At 38.2% G+C, this 19,913-nt stretch overlaps 1 protein-coding gene and 1 pseudogene across 1 annotated transcript in view; one reads left to right on the top strand and one right to left on the bottom strand.

The window, feature by feature from the left end:
- Nucleotides 1-19,913, bottom strand: part of SCN11A (sodium voltage-gated channel alpha subunit 11) — a 160,764-nt gene that overhangs the window by 111,024 nt on the left and 29,827 nt on the right. The window contains exons 2-4 of the mRNA XM_077129771.1: nucleotides 18,016-18,289; nucleotides 14,664-14,782; nucleotides 13,691-13,789 (exon numbers count right to left, since the gene is read on the bottom strand). Coding sequence (XP_076985886.1) covers nucleotides 13,691-13,789; nucleotides 14,664-14,782; nucleotides 18,016-18,288 — 491 coding nt within the window. The 5' untranslated portion in view covers nucleotide 18,289. The remainder of the gene's footprint in view (nucleotides 1-13,690; nucleotides 13,790-14,663; nucleotides 14,783-18,015; nucleotides 18,290-19,913) is intronic.
- On the top strand, nucleotides 656-11,578 carry LOC143657756 (protein SET-like; annotated as a pseudogene).

Here is a 19,913-nt window from a genome sequence, read left to right as displayed (position 1 = left end):
TATTTCCCTACTGTCCCCTCTACCCCTAATAAACAAACAAACATACAATACCACAATGAAAACACAATACTCTGTCTCTCTTGTTATAATCCCAAGCAGTAAAAAATGCTGGCTCTGCACACACACACACACACACACCTATGCATACACACAAATACAAACACACTCTGATTCCACTTTTGAGACAGATATAATCTAGTCAGTCATACAATCTGCTGGCTCAAAGTGAAAGAAGTGGACCACTGGGGTAGAATATCCAGCCATTACTAGTCCTTAAAGCTAAAGAAGCAAAGTCTTGGGAACTTGAAAAACCCAAAGCAGCTAAGTGGCAATCATGAGGCTGCCACAAGCAGGGGCACCTGTCTGCTTCTGCCTTTTGAGCTGCCCACCTTTTAGGTGACAAATGAACACATAAGATTAAATAATGTCTATTCTGAAATATCATCTTTTAAATTCAGACATAATTTTTAAAGTCGTAAGTACTTTGTAAAAGCTATAATTGCATATTTTGGGGACTTTTGCAAATGTTCATCTGGATCTCAAAGAAAAGAGGCAAGCAGCCCTGGGTCGTCATTTCTGCCTGACCTTCTCCCATCCCCACCATTCTTTCTATTCCATCTGAAGCCTGGTCAATTGTGGGACAGGCCACACCAAGATGAGATCTGATACGGAGAAAACATCTGTACACCAGCAAGAAGCAAGGCTTGGGAGCTCGGTAAGAGGTTGACCACAGCCCACTATACAAATCAGCCCCTCTGGAGTGTGTCTCTGTCAGTTTAAGCATATTTAGGGTACCTAGTCAGGAACATTAGAGGTTTCCAGGTAGGTTTGTAGAATCTCATTACCTCATTCTAGGGAATTTTGCATTCATTCTCAAAGTGCTATTAACTTAGAATCGATTTTCCCATTTAAAAGCTTCCTAACTAAACAAAACTGAAGAAATACTATCCCCATGAGCCCAACTACACAGCTGCATGAGGATTTTTTCCTTCATAAAGACATTTCAACAGCCTTCTTCCACTCCCACATTCATGTATCCACTGCCCATCCAAATCCAGGAAGGGGAGAGCAGCAGCTTTTTTCAACCCTCTACTCCCAGCCTCTCTGCTTCCTACAGCCTGAATGAGCATTATTTTGGATCTCTCCCTTAAGGATCTTTTAGTAATGAAAATGGCCTTAGAGCAACTTACCTTCCATTCTTTTGGATCTCTGCCTTATGGATCTTTTAGTAATGAAAATGACCTTAGAGCAACTTACCTTCCATTAATGGGGAGAGAGAGGACTTATTGCATCTCAGGCCAGAAGTGCTAGGCAGGGCAAACCACTGCTGTGGGAACAATGTTCTCTCTTGGATCTGTCTCTTTCACAGGGCCTGTGGTGCTTACCACAAGGCATCCAGGGGAGCTTCTGAAAGCAATGACCAGCAACCCCTGCCTTCTCAATTTGCTCTCACATTGAACAGGCACCTCTCCAAAGGGGAGTTCATTTCCCCCATTGAGGTTGCCATGATGGTTTCTATTCCCAGAGGTGTCCTGTGTCACAGTCCCTGAGTGGGTTGACCTTTGTCAGATTTCAAATCCCATCTAGCAATAGAAAGGGATACACCCTTCAAAGACCACACCAGAAAAGGAGAGAGTTCTCTAGGGGCAAATGGGCCTATTCAGACTTTGTGGTCTTTGAGAGTGCAAGTTCTAAAGCCTGGCCTCTAAGCCATGTCTCAGAAACCCCTAGAGTCAAATAAAAGAGAAGATATGTAGTTTGAGATTTAGAGAGTATTTCTAGGAAGATGATCGAGTAAGTGGAAGCACTCTCCCAAATTCCCATTTTAAAAATCTGTGGAGGGTGGGCAATGGTGGCTCAGTGGCAGAGTTCCAGCCTGTCATGCCAGAGACCTAGGTTCGATTCCTGGAACCTGCCCATGCAAAAACAAACAAACAAAAAAGCAGCACTGTATATTTTCTGACTTTAAACATTGTACTGTGATAATGGAAGAAAATGTCCCTGTCCTTAGAAAATTCACTCTGAAGTATTTGGTTAATGGGGTAACATGTCTGCAACACCCTCATACAGTTCAGAAAGAAATAATATTTTTTATATATATTAGAGAGGGAAGAATGTGTTATTATGAGGCTTAGCTTTTTTTGTGAGTCCAATAATTTGTTTATTTTGTTTTGTTTTTAATAACATCTTTATTGAGATATTAATAAAGTTCATACTTATAAACTGTTTTAAAAAAATCTGTGGAACCAGAGCAACTAAAGAGACAATGATGAAGGCAATATATAGTCCTGGCCAGGATCTGAAAAGTGAAGGAAGAAAGCTCAAAGGGGCCTTACTGTTTGAACAGATATGGAAAACCTCATGAAAAATCAAATCAATGAATTGAGGGAAGATATAAAGAAGGCAAGGAATGAACAAAAAAGAAGAAATCAAAAGTCTGAAAAAACAAATCACAGAACTTATGGGAATGAAAGGCACAGCAGAAGAGATGAAAAAAACACTGGAAACCTACAATGTCAGATTTCAAGAGGCAGAAGATAGGATTAGTGAACTGGAGGATGGGACATCTGAAATCCGACAAGCAAAAAAATATGTAGGGAAAAGAATGGAAAAATATGAGCAGGGACTCAGGGAATTGAATGACAATATGAAATGCATGTATATACATGCTGTGGGTGTCCCAGAAAGAGAAGAGAAGGGAAAAGGAGGAGAAAAGCTAAAGGAGGAAATTATCACTGAAAATTTCCCAACTCTTATGAAAGACTGAAAATTACAGATTCAAGAAGTGCAGCATAACCCAAACACAACTGATCCAAATAGATGTACTCCAAGACACTTACTAATCAGAATGTCAGATGTCAAAGGGAAAGAGAGAATCTTGAAAGCAGCAAGAGAAAAACAATCCATCACATACAAGGGAAGCCCAATAAGACTATCTATAGATTTCTAAGCAGAAACTATGGAGGTTAGAAGACAGTGAAAGGATATATTTAAATAACTAAAAGGGAAAAACTGCCAACCAAGAATTCTATATCTAGCAAAATTGTCCTTCAGAAACAAGGGAGAAATTAAAACATTTTCAGACAAAAACTCACTGAGAGAATTTGTGACCAAGAGACTGGCTCTGTAAGAAATACTAAAGGGAGCACTAGAGGCAGATATGAAAAGACAGGAGAGAGAGGTGTGGAGAAGAGTGTAGAAATGAAGACTATCAGTAAAGGTAAAAAGAAGGAAAATTAGATATGACATAAAATTCAAAAGGCAAAATGATAGAAGAAAGTATTGCTTGTACAGTAATAACATTATATGTTAATGGATTAAACTCCCCAATCAAAAGACATAGGCTGGTGGAATGGATTAAAAAACAGGACCCATCTATATGCTGTCTACAGGAAATGCATCTTAGACCCAAGGATAGACATAGGTTGAAAGTGAAAGGTTGGGAAAAGATATTTCATGCAACTAACAATCAGAAAAGAGCAGGAGTAGCTATACTAATATCCAACAAATTAGACTTTAAACATAAAACAGTTAAAAGAGACAAAGAAGGACACTATGTTTTAATAAAAGGAACAATTCAACAAGAAGACATAACAGTCATAAATATTTATGCACCAAGCCAGAATGCTCCAAAATACATGAGGCAAACACTGAAAAGAGAAATAGACACATCTATCATAATAGTTGGAGACTTTAATTCTCCACTTTCATCAATGGACAGAACATCTAGACAGAGGATCAATAAAGAAACAGAGAATTTGAATAGTACAATAAATGAGCTAGACTTAACAGATATTTATAGAACATTACACCCCACAACAGCAGGATATACCTTTTTCTCAAGTGTTCATGGATCATTCTCAAGGATAGACCATCTGCTGGGTCAGAAAGCAAGTCTCAATAAATTTAAAAAGGTTAAAATCATACAAAACGCTTTCTCAGATCATAAAGGAATGAACTCAGAAATCAATAATAGAGTGCCAGAAAATTCACAAATATATGGAGGTTCAACTATGCACTCTTAAACAACCAGAGAGTCAAAGAAGAAATTACAAGAGAAATCAGTAAATATCTCGAGGCAAACAAACATGAAAACATGACATATCAAATTTTATGGAATGCAGCAAAGGCAGTGCTAAGAGGGAAATTTATTGCCCTAAATGCCTATATCAAAAAAGAAGAAAGATAAAAAATGGAGGAATTAACTTTCCATTTTGAAGAACTAGAGAAAGAAAAGCAAACTAACCCCAAAGCAAGCAAAAGGAAAGACATAATGAAGATTAGAGCAGAAATAAATGAAACTGAGAACATGAAAACAATCAAGAAAATCAACAAAACCAGAAGTTGGTTCTGTGAGAAAATCAAAAAGATTGATAGACCCTTAGCAAGATTGACAAAAAGAAGAAAAGAGAGGATGCAAATAAACAAAATCAGAAATGGAAGAGGAGACATAACCACTGACCCCACAGAAATAAAGGAAGTAATGAGAGGATACTATGAACAACTTTATGCTAATAAACTCGACAATGTAGATGAAATGGACAACTTCCTAGAAAGGCATGAACAACCAAATTGACTCAAGAAGAAATAGATGACCTCAACAAACCAATTACAAGTAAAGAAATTGAATCAGTCATTCAGAAGCTACCCAAAAAGAAAAGTCTAGGACCAGATGGATTCACATGTGAATTCTACCAAACATTCGAGAAAGAATTAGTGCCAATCCTGCTCAAACACTTCAAAAAAAATTGAAGAGGAGGGAAAGCTACTTAACTCATTCTATGAAGCCAACATCACACTCATACCAAAGCCAGATGAAGATATTACAAAAAAAAGAAAATCACAGACCAATCTCTCTTATGAACATAGATGCAAAAATCCTCAATAAAATTCTTGCAAATTGAATCCAACAGCATATGAAAAGAATTATACACCATGACCAAGTAGGATTAATCCCAGGTAAATAAGGATGGTTCAACATAAGAAAATCAATTGATGTAATAAACCATATCAACAAATCAAAGCAGAAAAAACACATGATTGTCTCTATTGATGCAGAAAAGGCATTTGACAAAATTCAACATCCTTTCCTGTTGAAAACACTTCAAAGGATAGGAACAGAAGGGAATTTCCTTGACATGGTAAAGGGAATATATGAAAAGCCCACAGCTAATATCATCCTCAATGGAGAAAAACTGAAAATTTTCTCCCTAAAATCAGGAACAAGAAAAGGATGTCCACAATCACCATTGTTATTCAACATTGTATTGGAAGTTCGAGCCAGAGCAATTAGACAAGAAAAAGAAATACAAGGCATCAAAATTGAAAAGGAAGAAGTAAAACTCTCACTGTTTGCAGACAATATGATACTATATGTCAAAAATCCTGAAAAATCCACAACAAAACTACTAGAGCTAATAAATGAGTACAGCAAAGTGGCAGGTTACAAAATCAATACTCAAAAGTCTGTAGTGCTTCTACCCCCAAGAGAACCTCTTTTGTTGCTCAAATGTGGTCTCTCTCTCCAGCCAACACAACAAGCAAACTCACTGGCTTCCCCCTGTCTCTGTGGGACATGACTCCCAGGGGTGGTGGACCTTCCTGGCAATGTAGGACAGAAATCCTAGAATGAACTGAGACTCACCATCAGGGGATTGAGAAAACTTTCTTGACCAAAAGGGGGAAGAGCAAAATGAGACAAAATAAAGCATCAATAGCTGAGAGATTGCAAACAGAGTCGAGAGATTATCCTGGAGGTTATTCTTATGCATTAAATAGCTATCACCTTGTTAGTCAAGATGTAATGGAGAGGCAGGAGGGAACCACCCGAAAATGTAGAGCTGTGTTCCAGCAGCCATGTTTCTTGAAGATGATTATATAATGATACAGCTTTCACAATGTGACTGTGTGATTGTGAAAACCTTGTGTCTGATGCTCCTTTTATCTACCTTATCAACAGATGAGTAAAATATATAAAATAAAAATAAATAACAGAGGGAACAAATGTTAAAATAAACTTAGATTGAAATGCTAGTGATCAATGAAAGGGAGGGGTAAGGGGTATAGTATGTATGAATTTTTTTCAGTTGTCTTTTTATTTCTTTTTCTGAATAGATGCAAATGTTCCAAGAAATGATCATGATGATGAATACACAACTATGTGATGATATTGTAAATTACTGATTATATATTTAGAATGGAATGATCAAAAGTTAAGAATGTTTGCATTTGTTTGGTGTTTTTTGGTATTTTAAAAAAATTTAAAAATTATTTTTAAAAATCTGCAGTTTTTCTATATGCTAGTAATGAACACTCTGAGGGGGAAATCATGAAAAAAAATCCATTTACAATTGCAACCCAAAGAATAAAATATTTGGGAATAAATTTAACTAAACAGACAAAAACCTATACAGAGAAAACTATAAGAAATTGTTAAAAGAAATCACAGAAGCCCTAAATAAATGGAAGGGCATACCATGTTCATGGATTGGAAGACTAAATATAGTTAAGATGTCAATTCTACCAAAATAGATTTACAGATTCAATGCAATACCAATTAAAATCCCAAAAACTTACTTTTCAGAAATAGAAAAATCAATAACCAAATTTATCTGGAAGGGTAGGGTGCCCTGAATAGCTAAAAGTATCCTGAGAAAGAAAAATGAAGTCAGAGGTCTCACACTACCTGACTTTAAGGCATATTATGAAGCTACAGTGGTCAAAACAGCATGGTACTGACATAAAGATAGATAAACTCACCAATGGAATCAAATAGAGTGTTCAGATATAGACCCTCTCATCTATGGACAATTGATCTTTGATAAGGCAGTCACCTGGGACAGAACAGTCACTTCAATAAATGGTGCCTGGAGAACTGGATATCCACATGCAAAAGAATGAACGAGGATCCGTATCTCACAACCTATACGAAAATTAACTCAAAATTGATCAAAGATCTAAACATTAGATCTAAGACCATAAAACTGTTAGAAGAAAATGTAGGGAAATATCTTATAAATCTTATAATAGGAGATTCTTTCCTAGACCTTACAACCAAAGCACAAACATTGAAGAAATAAATAAATAAATGGGAACTCCTCAAAATTAAACACTTTTGTGCATCAAAGAACTTCATCAAGAAAGTAAAAAGACAGCCTACACAATGGGAGACAATATTTGGAAATGATATATCAGATAAAGGTCTTGTATCCAGAATATATAAAGAGATTGTTCAACTCAGCAACAAAAAGACAGACCACCCAACTACAAAATGGGCAAAAGACATGAACAGACATTTCTCAGAAGAGGAAATACAAATGGCCAAAAGGTACATGAAAAGATGCTCAACTTCCCTGGCTATTAGAGAAATGCAAATCAAAACCACAATGAGATATCATCTCACACCCACCAGAATGGCCATTATCAATAAAAAAAAAATTACAAGTGCTGGAGAGGATGTGGAGAAAGAGGCACACTTATCCATTGTTGGTGGGACTGTCAAATTGTACAACCACTGTGGAAGGTAGTTCAGTGGTTCCTCAGGAAGCTAAGTATAGAATTGCCATAGGACCCGGCAAGAGCATTGCTAGGTATCTACTCAGAGGACATGAAGGCAAAGACACAAATGGACATTTGCACACCAATATTTATAGCAGCATTATTTACAACTGCCAAGAGATGGAAACAGCCCAAATGTCCATCAACAAACAAGTGGCTGAACAAGCTGTGGTATATGCATATGATGGAATATTATGTAGCTGTAAGTCAAAATGAAGTTATAAAGTATGTGACAACATGGATGGACTTTAAGGACATTATGTTGTAAAAATTCAGAAATGGATAGCACAATACTACCTAACTGTAATACAATAATTTTAGAATACTGAATGAAGCTGAATGTGGGAATGATTGAGGGAGGAGGCCTGGGGCACAAATGAAATCAGAAGGAAAGATATACGATAAAGACTGAGATGGTATAATCTAGGAATGCCTAGAGTGTATAATGATAGTGACTAAATGTACAAATTTTAAAATGTTTTGCATGAGGAAGAACAAAGGAATGTCAATAATGAAGGGTGTTGAAAATAGATGGTAATTAATATTTTAAAACTTTGACTTATGTGTGAGAGTAAAGCAAAAAATGTTTATTTGGTACAAAATTTATATTTTGACTAGTGCATTTCCTAATATAACTTATGTGGACAGCTTAATTGAACACCATATATGCATAGAACCTTAAGCTGGGCATGAGATTTTGTAGGTTTGTCCAGAGTGATGCCTCGATTAATCCCAGAAGGATTTGAACAGTGAATAAAAAAATATTTGCAGTCCCCTTGGGGGAATGGTGAGAAAGGGGGAAAATTCAACTAATCCAAGTGGAGAATTCTTGATATTCTCACAAGCAATGGGAACAACCAAAGCAATAGACTGAGCCCCCAATCTTGGGGTTTGTTCACATGAAACTTAACCCCACAAAGGATAGGCTAAACCTACTTAAAATTAGGCCTAAGAGTCACCCCCAAGAGAACCTCTTTTGTTGCTCAAATGTGGCCTCTGTCTCTCAGCCAACATGAAAAGCAAACTCACTGCCCTCCCTATTTCTATGTGGGACACGACTTCCAGGGGTGTGGACCTTCTTAGCAATGTGGGACAAAAATCCTAGAATGAGCTGGGACTCAGCACCAAGGGATTGAGAAAACCTTCTCGACCAAAAGGGAGAAGGAAGAAATGAGACAAAATTAAGTGTCAATGGCTGAGAGATTCCAGAGTCAAGAGGTTATCCTGGAGGTTATTCTCACACATTAAATAGATATCACCTTGTTAGTCAAGATGTAATGGAGAGGCTGGAGGGAACTGCCTGAAAATGTAGAGCTGTGTTATAGTAGCCATGTTTCTTGAAGATGATTGTATAACGATAAAGTTTTTGCAATGTGACTGTGTGATTGTGAAAACCTTGTGTCTGATGCTTCTTTTATCTACCTATGGACAGATGAGTAAAATGTGTGGATTAAAAATAAATAAAAAAGGGGGAACAAATGTTAAAATAAATTTAGTAGATTGAAATGCTGGTGATCAGTGAAAGGGAGTGGTAAGGGGTATGGCCTGTATGGATTTTTTTCTGTTGTCTTTTTATTTCTTTTTCTGAATTGATGCAAATGTTCTAAGAAATGATCATGATGATGAATATACAACTACGTTATTAAAAAAAAGAATGCTAAAAAAACACACAGTTCTTCAAAGGAAAGATGGCTAACTTTCAACTGATGTTTTTTCTTACGTGGGAAGGCACAGGGAGATCTCTGCTGTCCTTCTCTCCAGGCCTTTGGGTTCCAACAACTTTCCCTGGGGTAATTTCTTTCTGCATCTCCAAAGGCCTGGGCTGAGCTGTGAGTGCTGAGATGAGGTATGCTGAGCTGCTTGGGCTGTGCTATGTTGAGCTCCCTCATTTAAGCACCAGTTAATTAAATCAAACATCATTCATCGCAGCAGGCATGCCTCCTAGCCAACTGCAGATGTAATCAGCAACAGATGAAGTTCACATGCCATGGCTCATGTCCACAGCAATAGAACTAGGCACCTTCACCTGCCCAAGTTGACACCTGAATCTAACTATCACAGCAGTTTCCTCCCAATGTAAGGTAACTGCAATGCATGAGAATTATGAAAATTGGTAAAATTTTTGTTATGAGAAGCTCCCCAAATTTACCACCCAACACTGGCAATGTCTGCAGTCCTGTAGTTTTGAGGATAGAGGGGAGGGTTGGCAGAGTAGCTGGAAATTTCAGAGGGAAATCCTGGAAGTAAGAAAGCAACACAACAGAGGCTAGAAGACATTGGAATGATATACTTAAAATGTTAAATGAAAATATATTTTTAGCCCAGAATTCCATGTATGGTGAAACTAACCTTTGAAAGAGAATACAAAATAAAGACATTTTCAAATAAAAATTAACTGAAAGAATTTGTGGCCCACAGTACTGAACTACTAGTTAAGTTAAAGGAAATTGTTCTGGCTGAAGGGAAATGACACCAGAAGATAACTTAGATCTATAGGTAGGAGTATATAAGGCATAGGAATGTGTGAGGTAAAAATTATGACCTGTATTACTGGACTTATGTTAATATTAATATATGATAGAACAACACAAAAATTGGGGGAGAAGTAAATGGTACTCTACTGTGACAATATTCCTCTCTTTTACCTGGAATAATTCAATATTAAATCTAAGTAGATTGTGATAAATTAAGGATATATATTTAGGATATATATTTTAATCCCTGGAGCAGCAACTAAAAAATAGTGCTAAGAGTTGCAGCTAAAGATCCTGTAGAGGATTAAAATGAAATACTAAAACATTTCTGATTCATACACACACACACACACACACACACACACACACACACACACACCCACACACACACACAGTTTCTTACAAAGCTAACTATATACTGACCAAAAGACCCAGCAATTCAACTCTCAGGTATATTTCTAAGAGAAATGCAAACATACATCCACAAAAAAGACTTATACAAAAATGTCCATAGCAACTTTATTTAGAATAGCCAAAATCTGGAAATAGATCAAATGTTCATCAACAAGCGAGTGGGTTTCAGAAGAGGTCAAAATTGATGACTGAAATTCCCAGTTTTAGGGTAACAACATTTGTTATCTTCCACAAGTGTCTGCATTGCTTGGGGAGAAGGATGAAGAGGCACTGCATTATTTGACAAGAGTTGAAGTGACAGAATTTGAAGATATTAAATCAGGTTACAGAATAGATTTTTATTTTGACAAAAATCCTCACTTCAAAATTAAAGTTCTCTCCAAAGAATTTCACCTGAATGAGAGTGGTGATCCATCCTCAAAGTCGACTGAAATCAAATGGAAATATAGAAAGGATGTGATGAAACATTCAAGTCAAACACAGAATTATGCCAGCAGGAAAAAGGAGCAAGAAGAGGCAGCATGAAGAACCAGAGAGCTCCTTTAACCTGGTTTACTGACCGTTCTGATGCAGGGGCAGACGAGTTAGGAGAGGTCATCAGAGATGATATCTGGCCAAATCCATTACAGTACTATTAACTGAATTGCTAAAAGAAATCAGGGGAGATCTAAAATAGGTGGAAAGACGTTCCTTACTCATGGATAGGAAGGTTGAATGTCATTAAGATGCCAATTCTACCCAAATTGAGCTAAGAATCAATGTAATGCCAATCAAAATTTCCACAACCCATTTTGAAGACTTGGAAAAGCTAGTTATCAAATTTATGTAGAAAGGAAAGAGAACTTGAATAGCTAAAAAAAAAAAAAAAGTAAAGTGGGGGGACTAACACTTCTTGACTTTAGCAGTTATAATGAAGTCAAATTGGTCAAAACAGCATGGTACTGGCACAAAGATAGAAATATTAACCAATGGAATTGAACTGAGAGTGCAGAGATAGACCAGAGGGGAAGGATGATGAGGATGAAGAAGAAGGATTTGGAAGATATGGATGAAGAAGAGGATGAGGATGAAGGGGAAGAAATGAAGATGATGATGCAGGCAAGAGAGAGGAGGATGAAGGAGAACATGACTAATAGAGCACTGATGGGTTCCAACCCTTCCCTTTTAATTTTCTCCAGTCCCGGCGAGCAAGTTGCAGTTTTTCTTTTTTTTTTTTCCTCTTGTGCTCAGTTGCCCTGTTCTGACATCTCTTTTCTCTCCCTCATACCATGGTTCTCAACTTACTTGGGGGGAAATACCTTGCACAAAATACGGTGTGAAAAGAATCTCTACCGTTTCTGTTCCAAATTCATTTTTAACCTTTCTTGTCTCAATAAAAAACTTTATAGAATCAACACACCACTGCACTCTGTGGGGAAAAAAAAGAAAAACCAGCTCTCTTTGCTCTGCTGGAAGCTGGAAGGTGCGAGGCCTCTGTGTAATAGTGCATAGAATTCTAGCTTTTTCCCCTCCTTTCTCTGTATATTGAGCTCAGAGATTATACTGTCTCCATGTGAACATGGACAGTTAGCATTTACCAACATGCATCTGCCTACTTTCTCTTGTTTAAAAAAAGAAAAAATATTAATAAATGGGGCTATAGAAGGTCAGCAAAGGGTGGGTTTGAGATGTTTGGGTGGGTTAAGTGGGCATGTGGACAAATGGCTTCCCCTTTCTCATGTTTAATTGTGATATTTCAGACGGACACACTACAGTTTAAGATGACACTTTTAAAATAAAATTCTCTTCTAATGATGACTTGAGTCCTGCCACTCAATGGGAGAATCAGCAGAACCTGTAGGATTTTCTTTGGAATTGACATTCTGTATTGTAATTTGTTCCTGTTTATTTTTAAATTTTCTTTTTGTTTCACTGGAAAGGAAAGAGGATGCTCAGTTTTAAACGTTTGAAGTATACAAATTGCCTTGTTACAATAAAACTAAATGTATACACAAAAGAAGAAAAACAAGCGAGTGGAAACCAAATTGGGGTATATCCAAATGAAATACTACTTAGCAATATATAGGGAAAAACAAACTAGTGATACACATGTTGTTACAACATGGATACTTTGCAGGACACTATGCTAAGTGAAAGAAACAGACGTAAAAGATTGTATGTCATATGATCTCGTTTTTATGCAATTTCAGAAAAGACAAAACTAGTACAGTGATAGAAAACAGATTAGTATTTGCTAGGATTGGAAATGGGGAAAGGAATTGACTGCAAACAGTCACCAGCAAACTCTTTGTGACAATTGAAATGTTGTGTATGTTGATTGTGATGACCTCTATCACACAGCTGAACCCCAATAATAGTCTCTTATTATTTACTCAATTTATTATTCAATACACTCCTGAAAGGTTAAAGCATTGAATATTTAGACTAGAAAAACTAGGACAATATATGAGAATATTCATCAAAATATGGAACTTTCTAAGTTAAAAAGTTAACTTATGTATGTGAAAAGCCAATTTAAAATGACAGGCAAAAATGGCAAACAGAAATATTTATTTTGAAAACAAAAACAAAAAAAATCAATGCCCATGCCCAACTCAATTAGAAGTTATGTTTAACTCAATAACTTAGTAAAAAAAAAAAAGTGAAATTCTGAAAAAAGAATATGGTATGACTGGTTATTAGAATACATCACTGATGGCAGGATAAACTGATACAAACTTTTTGACTAATAATTTGTCAACATATACATATTTAAAGCATTAGAATGTTTGCACCTTTTGACCTAGCAAACCCATTTCTAAGACTCCAGTCTAGGAAAATAATAATATTTGTATGCTTTATACAAAAAGGATGCTTGTTGAAATGTAATTTGTAGTAGTAAAATTGTGGTTTATTTACCTGATAAAATATTATAGAGGATTCCTAAATGGATTCCTAAAAAGTCTATGTAAGTCTTTGTAAGCTATGGAAGCTGTTAAAAGCTAAACATAAAATTGTATGTGTGCTACTAGTACAAGTGTAATTATCAATTTGTAATCAGTGTAAAAATTTTTTAATTATAATTAAAAAAATAATAATAATTGTAGAGAAATATACAAAAATAAAACTGACTGCCAGCATCTGCGTTGGGAATTGGGACTATAGATTATTTTTTCTTTCTCCCTATAGCTAAACTCTTAATGTAATCATAATTCTGAAGATTCTCTAAGTACTTAGGATGGGGGAGTAAAGGAAAACACACTTACTCGGCAGTGTCTGTGCCATTGCCACTGTCCTTAGGAGAAGATATGGCCATGAACACACAGTTGATGATAACGGTGCAGATGATGAACATGCTGAAAGCTGTGACTGGAGTCCATTAAGGCAGATATCCTGCAGAGTGGCAGGTGTGACTGGCTACTGTAGTGGAGGCAGGGGGTACTACTGCAGGCCCCCATCCACAGGTGCATCTATCCTCCAACTGTGAATTGGCTGAGGACAATTCACAGCTGTCCCCTCCTCTGGGGTACTGTTCTTGGAAGGGGAGCCCCCCCACCTGGAGGGCTATGCACCCCTTTCCACATGTCTGGCTGACTCAGACTTATGAAACCGGCCCTTTATACCAACCCAGGACATTTCTGGGGGTGCAATTCCTGCTCCAGAGCTCTCTGTGGGCTCAGGCTTAGGCTGACTCCAGCTGAGACCACATCCTTGTTTAGCTCCTCCTTTAGCCCCATCTGACTTCCTTCTCTTTCCTTCCTCAGACGGTATCCACCACCACCACCACCACCCCCACACCCTCCCCAACTAAACCACCTAAACAAAAATCCCAGTTTCAGACCCTGCTTCTAGGGAATCTGATGTAAATAGTTATTTACTAGCTTTCCCCTTAATATTTCATTATCTCTACCAAGAATTCTGAGATATTCTCAGCCTGAGCCTGCAGGGCGACCCAGAGCCCTAGACCTTCCTCAGCCTGAGTGTCCACGCCAACCCCATTCATGGCAATGGGCTCTCTGATTGACTTCCCCATCATATCTTTCCCCACAACTGCTCTCAGGCTAGCAGATCTCATCCCTCTCTCTGGCTCTGCAAACTTGCTCTTCTCTAGGTAAGGAAGCTTCAGCTCATCAGCCTAACCCAGCTCGGTAACTACTTCAGCATTCTTTCCTCTAACACCTGATGCTCATGCACTTTTCACATGACCTGGGCTTCATAAAAGGTATACGAAAAGGATATGAATGGACTAAGATTCTAATAGCTAAACTTCTGATTGAATTGAAAGGTCCCAGAATGAACAAGGCACTTTTGGCACTGAAGCGGTAGATTGTTCTCTTTTTGTTCAGCACCATAAATGTCTGCAAAACAAACAAACACAACAGGAATTACATGCAGTGGCAAAGCAATATTCAATATGAGATCATTTAGACAAAACCCAGTGGTACCATTGGCTTAGGTGTGGTTTGGCTTGTTATGATAATAAAGCTTATGTCATTCTAAAGCTTGAGGTACCTTCTAACCAGCCTACACTGGGGCTCTGGAGGCCAATGGATCCCCTACATGGCCTTATCTCATCAGAAGCCTGAGAGAAGTGTTGACTGTGGATTCTTCATGAGATGGGATGCTCTGAAAGCACAAGTGATGGAGAGCATGGGCTCTGCAAATACAGAACAGAAAGTAGGGAATAAAATAATAACCAAGGCAATCCAAAGCCCTTAATAATATTCTGCATCCTCCATAGTACATATCTGTGGAGACAAGGATTAGAGGAAAACTTGAAGAGACAAAAGTAGGTTTGAACATTCACGTTTAGCAGATTATTTTAAATCATTTTGATTATTAATAAAAACTTTTTAATGAACCTTAGAATAGTCAAGGATCTAAAGAGTCCAGATTGTTACCTCCAGGTCTGGGCAGTTCCACATGGGAATAATGTCCTTACAAAAGATGTCATTAAGATTCCCAGAGTTTGTATATGTTCTCCCCAGGACAAATCTACCCAGTGGTACTCATCTAGCAAAGGGTGGGGTTACTGCCCCTACAGAAGGCATTTGTAAATGTGAGTGGGTGTTAGGAGTTGTTACAATGACTGGGGGGCTCCCCTGGCCTTTAGTAAGTAGGCCCAGGGATGCCAAAACACAGAACAGACCTGCCAATTGATGTATTGCCCCACCCAAAGTTCTCAATTGGGACCCATTGAGCAACACAAAACCTGTGCCCATTTCCTCCTAGCAGTTTTCCAGGGCTCTAGGAATGAAGAATCCCCTGGACAACAACTCACCACTCTCAGGCTTCTAACATCTACCCTTAGAACTTTCTCTTTTCATTTAACCAATTCTGGATGAGTCCCCAAGAGCTTTCAATTATAAAAGCCTGCACAGATTGAGGACCATTCCTATATCCTGTCTCATTACTCCCTTCAAATTTGCAAAAACAAAAACAAAAAAAACTCCTTGACAGTGTGATCCAGAATGTTCTTAGACAGGAATAATAGGCCTTATCACCCAGGCCCAGAGACAGCAGGTAAGCACGACCTCGGCTAAGGCACCAGATTCTCCTCCACGACTGACCATTAGTCTTCTTTCAGTGAGTTGTTGTCTCATTTGTCTAGCAGTCATGTTGCTGGAGGAAGGGCATCGTGAACTAGGATATTTCCCTTTGCCTCCATAACAAAATGCAGTAGGTTACAATATTTTTTAAAAGCTATGATCCCAAGAGTTCGAGGCTTCCTTGGGGATTCTGTGCTCTTTTCTTTTTCAGAAAGATAATTTTAGGAGGAAAAACATTTCTTTGAGGTGGGTCACCTGAGATACATAAATGGTACAATATGGTGCTGCTTCCGTGCACTTTGATTTTGATATTTTATTAAAGCCTCTCCTGAATGCTTTAAATATTTTAACTAATGGTGTATTTAACTATATTTGCCAGTGCTTTAATGATTAAAATGATAGGTGCCAGCTCGTCTTGCCTGTTTGCTGGCCTATCTCTACCTCTTTTCCTTGAAGCTTTCTCTAAAATGGCAGCTTCTAAAAAGAAGTGTATAGAAAGTGTCCTTGGGCTTGAGTCCCAGGTCTACCACTTACTGGCTGCCTGACCTAGCATAAGCCATTTTACCCATCTAGGCTTCAGCTTCCTCATCTATGAAGTGGAGTGCTAATAACAACTATGTATACCTCCCATGACTGCTGAGAGCACCATCCATGTGAGATAATGGGTGTATGGAGTGCTAAACAAATATCATGTCTTCAAATTTAAAAGGAGGACTTGGGCTGAAAAGAGATGGTCGTTGAACATCCATCAAAGCTGGAACAGAGGCTAACTTCCCAGGACTGTCTGCAGCATACTAAGCTGCTGCCTGATTCCCAGGCCACCCAACTAACCTTAAGGCAGAGGGAGGCATCAGCTGTTAACTCACCTCCAACAACCATGCCTCCAAGAAGCCTTTGGAGTTCTGGGGCATATGGAGGAGAAATGTTAGAGTGTTTTTGCCCCCTCATCCTCCCCTTGCTTGCCCTTCCCATTTACACCTCACTCTCCTCTTTACACAGGGTTCCCATTTGGTCTATAAACCCTGAATCTGTCTCAATTCAAGGACATACAGGCCAGACAACCTTTCTTTGAGAGGTCAGTTTTCACGGGTTCCAACAAAGAATGCTCTATTTCCTAGGTTCTTCTCCAAGCTACCCAGGCCTCTTTCCTCCCAGATCTCAGTCTGGTAAGGTGAGCTCTCCATGTCCTGATGAGATCACACACAAATTCTTCTGAACCTTTCCTGAGAGGGAATGGTCTGCAGAGGACTATGCTTACAGCCCAGGGCTTTCAAGTAGCTACTACAGGAACTCAGAGCTCACATTTCCTTGCTAAGAGACCCCTTTAATGTCTGCCACAGGAACTTTTACTAGGAATGCCTGTAAGGAGTACATCTGGTAGATAAAACAGCAAGCTTATGGCATACGCGCATGGTATTTACACATAATCTGTGTATACTATTTCGTTACCATTTTCTTAGGCTTCATTTATTGACTCCCTACTTATGTGACAAGTGTCAGTCTAGGCCTTGGCCTTGATGATCTGATTTAATAGCCTACAGTTTTTCAAGGTAAAATCTTTGCTGAAATGGTCATTCCTGTACAGATATTAATATATCAGTATAATACTTTACAGTTTATAAGTTTTCTTCTATTGCATGCTTTTTCTGTAGGGTAGGGCAAGTAGGCATTCCATTTTAGGAATTAGGAAAGTGAGGATTAATGAAGTGAATTACCTGATATTATAAAACCAATCACTTGAAATGGCTCATGCCCCAACTTTTCTGCTAGTCCAGTCCTCTTTCTAGAGACTGTTTTGTGTTTTCTCTGTTCTCCTTTTACCCTCTATGCTACTCCTAATTCGCATCTCCTTCCCCAAGACATACATTACAGAGAGGAAATGAGGCTGAGGGGGTTCTCAAGACTATGAAGGGAAATGACGGGTGTTTATAGCAAAGGAGATATGGGGCATGCCCCTTGCAAACCCCAAGATTAATATTTGGAAAACCCTGTAACAACAGTTTTATCATGGTCAGAATGCTCCAGCCTACCCACAGGAATACCTTATGATTTCTGTAGAATGGGTCCAAGTCTTGCAGGGGCTTTGCTACAAGCTCACTAGGAATGTCACCATAGAGCTTGGGCAACTTCCTGGAAACCTTTAAGTCAAGCTGAGGTCGATATTGGGGTTCTTTAGTTGTCTGGTCTTTGGATTTTTTTTCCTCCTTTTCTTGGGCAATATGTTTTTCAATTGCAGCCAGGGAGTCAGCAGTGAAGGGACGGAAATTTTGTGCATCTGGGAAGATCACCGGGCAGCACCTGTCCTCCATCTTCATCCTAGGAAAAGAGACAAACAAAAGAGTGGAATGCAGGGCAGGCCAAGGAGGCTCAGCAGGCAGAGTTCTTGCCTGCAATGCCAGAGATCCAGGTTCAATTCCCAGTGCCTGCCCATGCAACAACAACAAAAAAGAGTGGAATGCCTAGGCAGTCGGCATTATTTTTACCTCCCCAGAGCGGATCCTGAAGGAGCTTTGGGGAGGTAGAAATAATGCAGATTGCCTAGGGATTCCACTCTCAAAAGATGGTGCCGACCTCAACAAACCAATCACAAGTAAAGAAATTGAATTAGTCATTCAAAAGCTTCCTAAAAAGAAAAGTCCAGGACCAGATGGCTTCACATGTGAATTCTACCAAACGTTCCAGAAAGAATTAGTACCAATTCTCTTCAAACTCTTCAAAAAAATCGAAGTGGAGGGAAAACTACCTAATTCATTCTATGAAGCCAACATCACCCTCATACCAAAACCAGGCAAAGATATTACAAAAAAAGAAAACTACAGACCAATCTCTCTAATGAATACAGATGCAAAAATCCTCAATAAAATTCTAGCAAATCGTATCCAACAGCACATTAAAAGAATTATACATCATGACCAAGTAGGATTCATCCCAGGTATGCAAGGATGGTTCAACATAAGAAAATCAATTAATGTAATACACCATATCAACAAATCAAAGCAGAAAAATCACATGATCATCTCAATTGATGCAGAGAAGGCATTCGACAAGATTCAACATCCTTTCCTGTTGAAAACACTTCAAAAGATAGGAATACAAGGGAACTTCCTTAAAACGATAGAGGGAATATATGAAAAACCCACAGCTAATATCATCCTCAATGGGGAAAAATTGAAAACGTTCCCCCTAAGATCAGGAACAAGACAAGGATGTCCACTATCACCACTATTATTCAACATTGTGTTGGAGGTTCTAGCCAGAGCAATTAGACAAGAAAAAGAAATACAAGGCATCAAAATTGGAAAGGAAGAAGTAAAACTATCACTGTTTGCAGACGATATGATACTATACGTCGAAAACCCGGAAAAATCCACAACAAAACTACTAGAGCTAATAAATGAGTACAGCAAAGTAGCAGGTTACAAGATCAACATTCAAAAATCTGTAGCATTTCTATACACTAGTAATGAACAAGCTGAGGGGGAAATCAAGAAACGAATCCCATTTACAATTGCAACTAAAAGAATAAAATACCTAGGAATAAATTTAACTAAAGAGACAAAAAACCTATATAAAAAAAACTACAAAAAACTGCTAAAAGAAATCACAGAAGACCTAAATAGATGGAAGGGCATACCGTGTTCATGGATTGGAAGACTAAATATAGTTAAGATGTCAATCCTACCTAAATTGATTTACAGATTCAATGCAATACCAATCAAAATCCCAACAACTTATTTTTCAGAAATAGAAAAACCAATAAGCAAATTTATCTGGAAGGGCAGGGTGCCCCGAATTGCTAAAAACATCTTGAGGAAAAAAAACGAAGCTGGAGGTCTCGCGCTGCCTGACTTTAAGGCATATTATGAAGCCACAGTGGTCAAAACAGCATGGTATTGGCATAAAGATAGATATATCGACCAATGGAATCGAATAGAGTGCT

Source organism: Tamandua tetradactyla, chromosome 15 (assembly GCF_023851605.1).
Source record: "Tamandua tetradactyla isolate mTamTet1 chromosome 15, mTamTet1.pri, whole genome shotgun sequence".
Taxonomy (NCBI): domain Eukaryota; kingdom Metazoa; phylum Chordata; class Mammalia; order Pilosa; family Myrmecophagidae; genus Tamandua; species Tamandua tetradactyla.
This window is presented reverse-complemented; position numbering and strand designations above follow the sequence as displayed.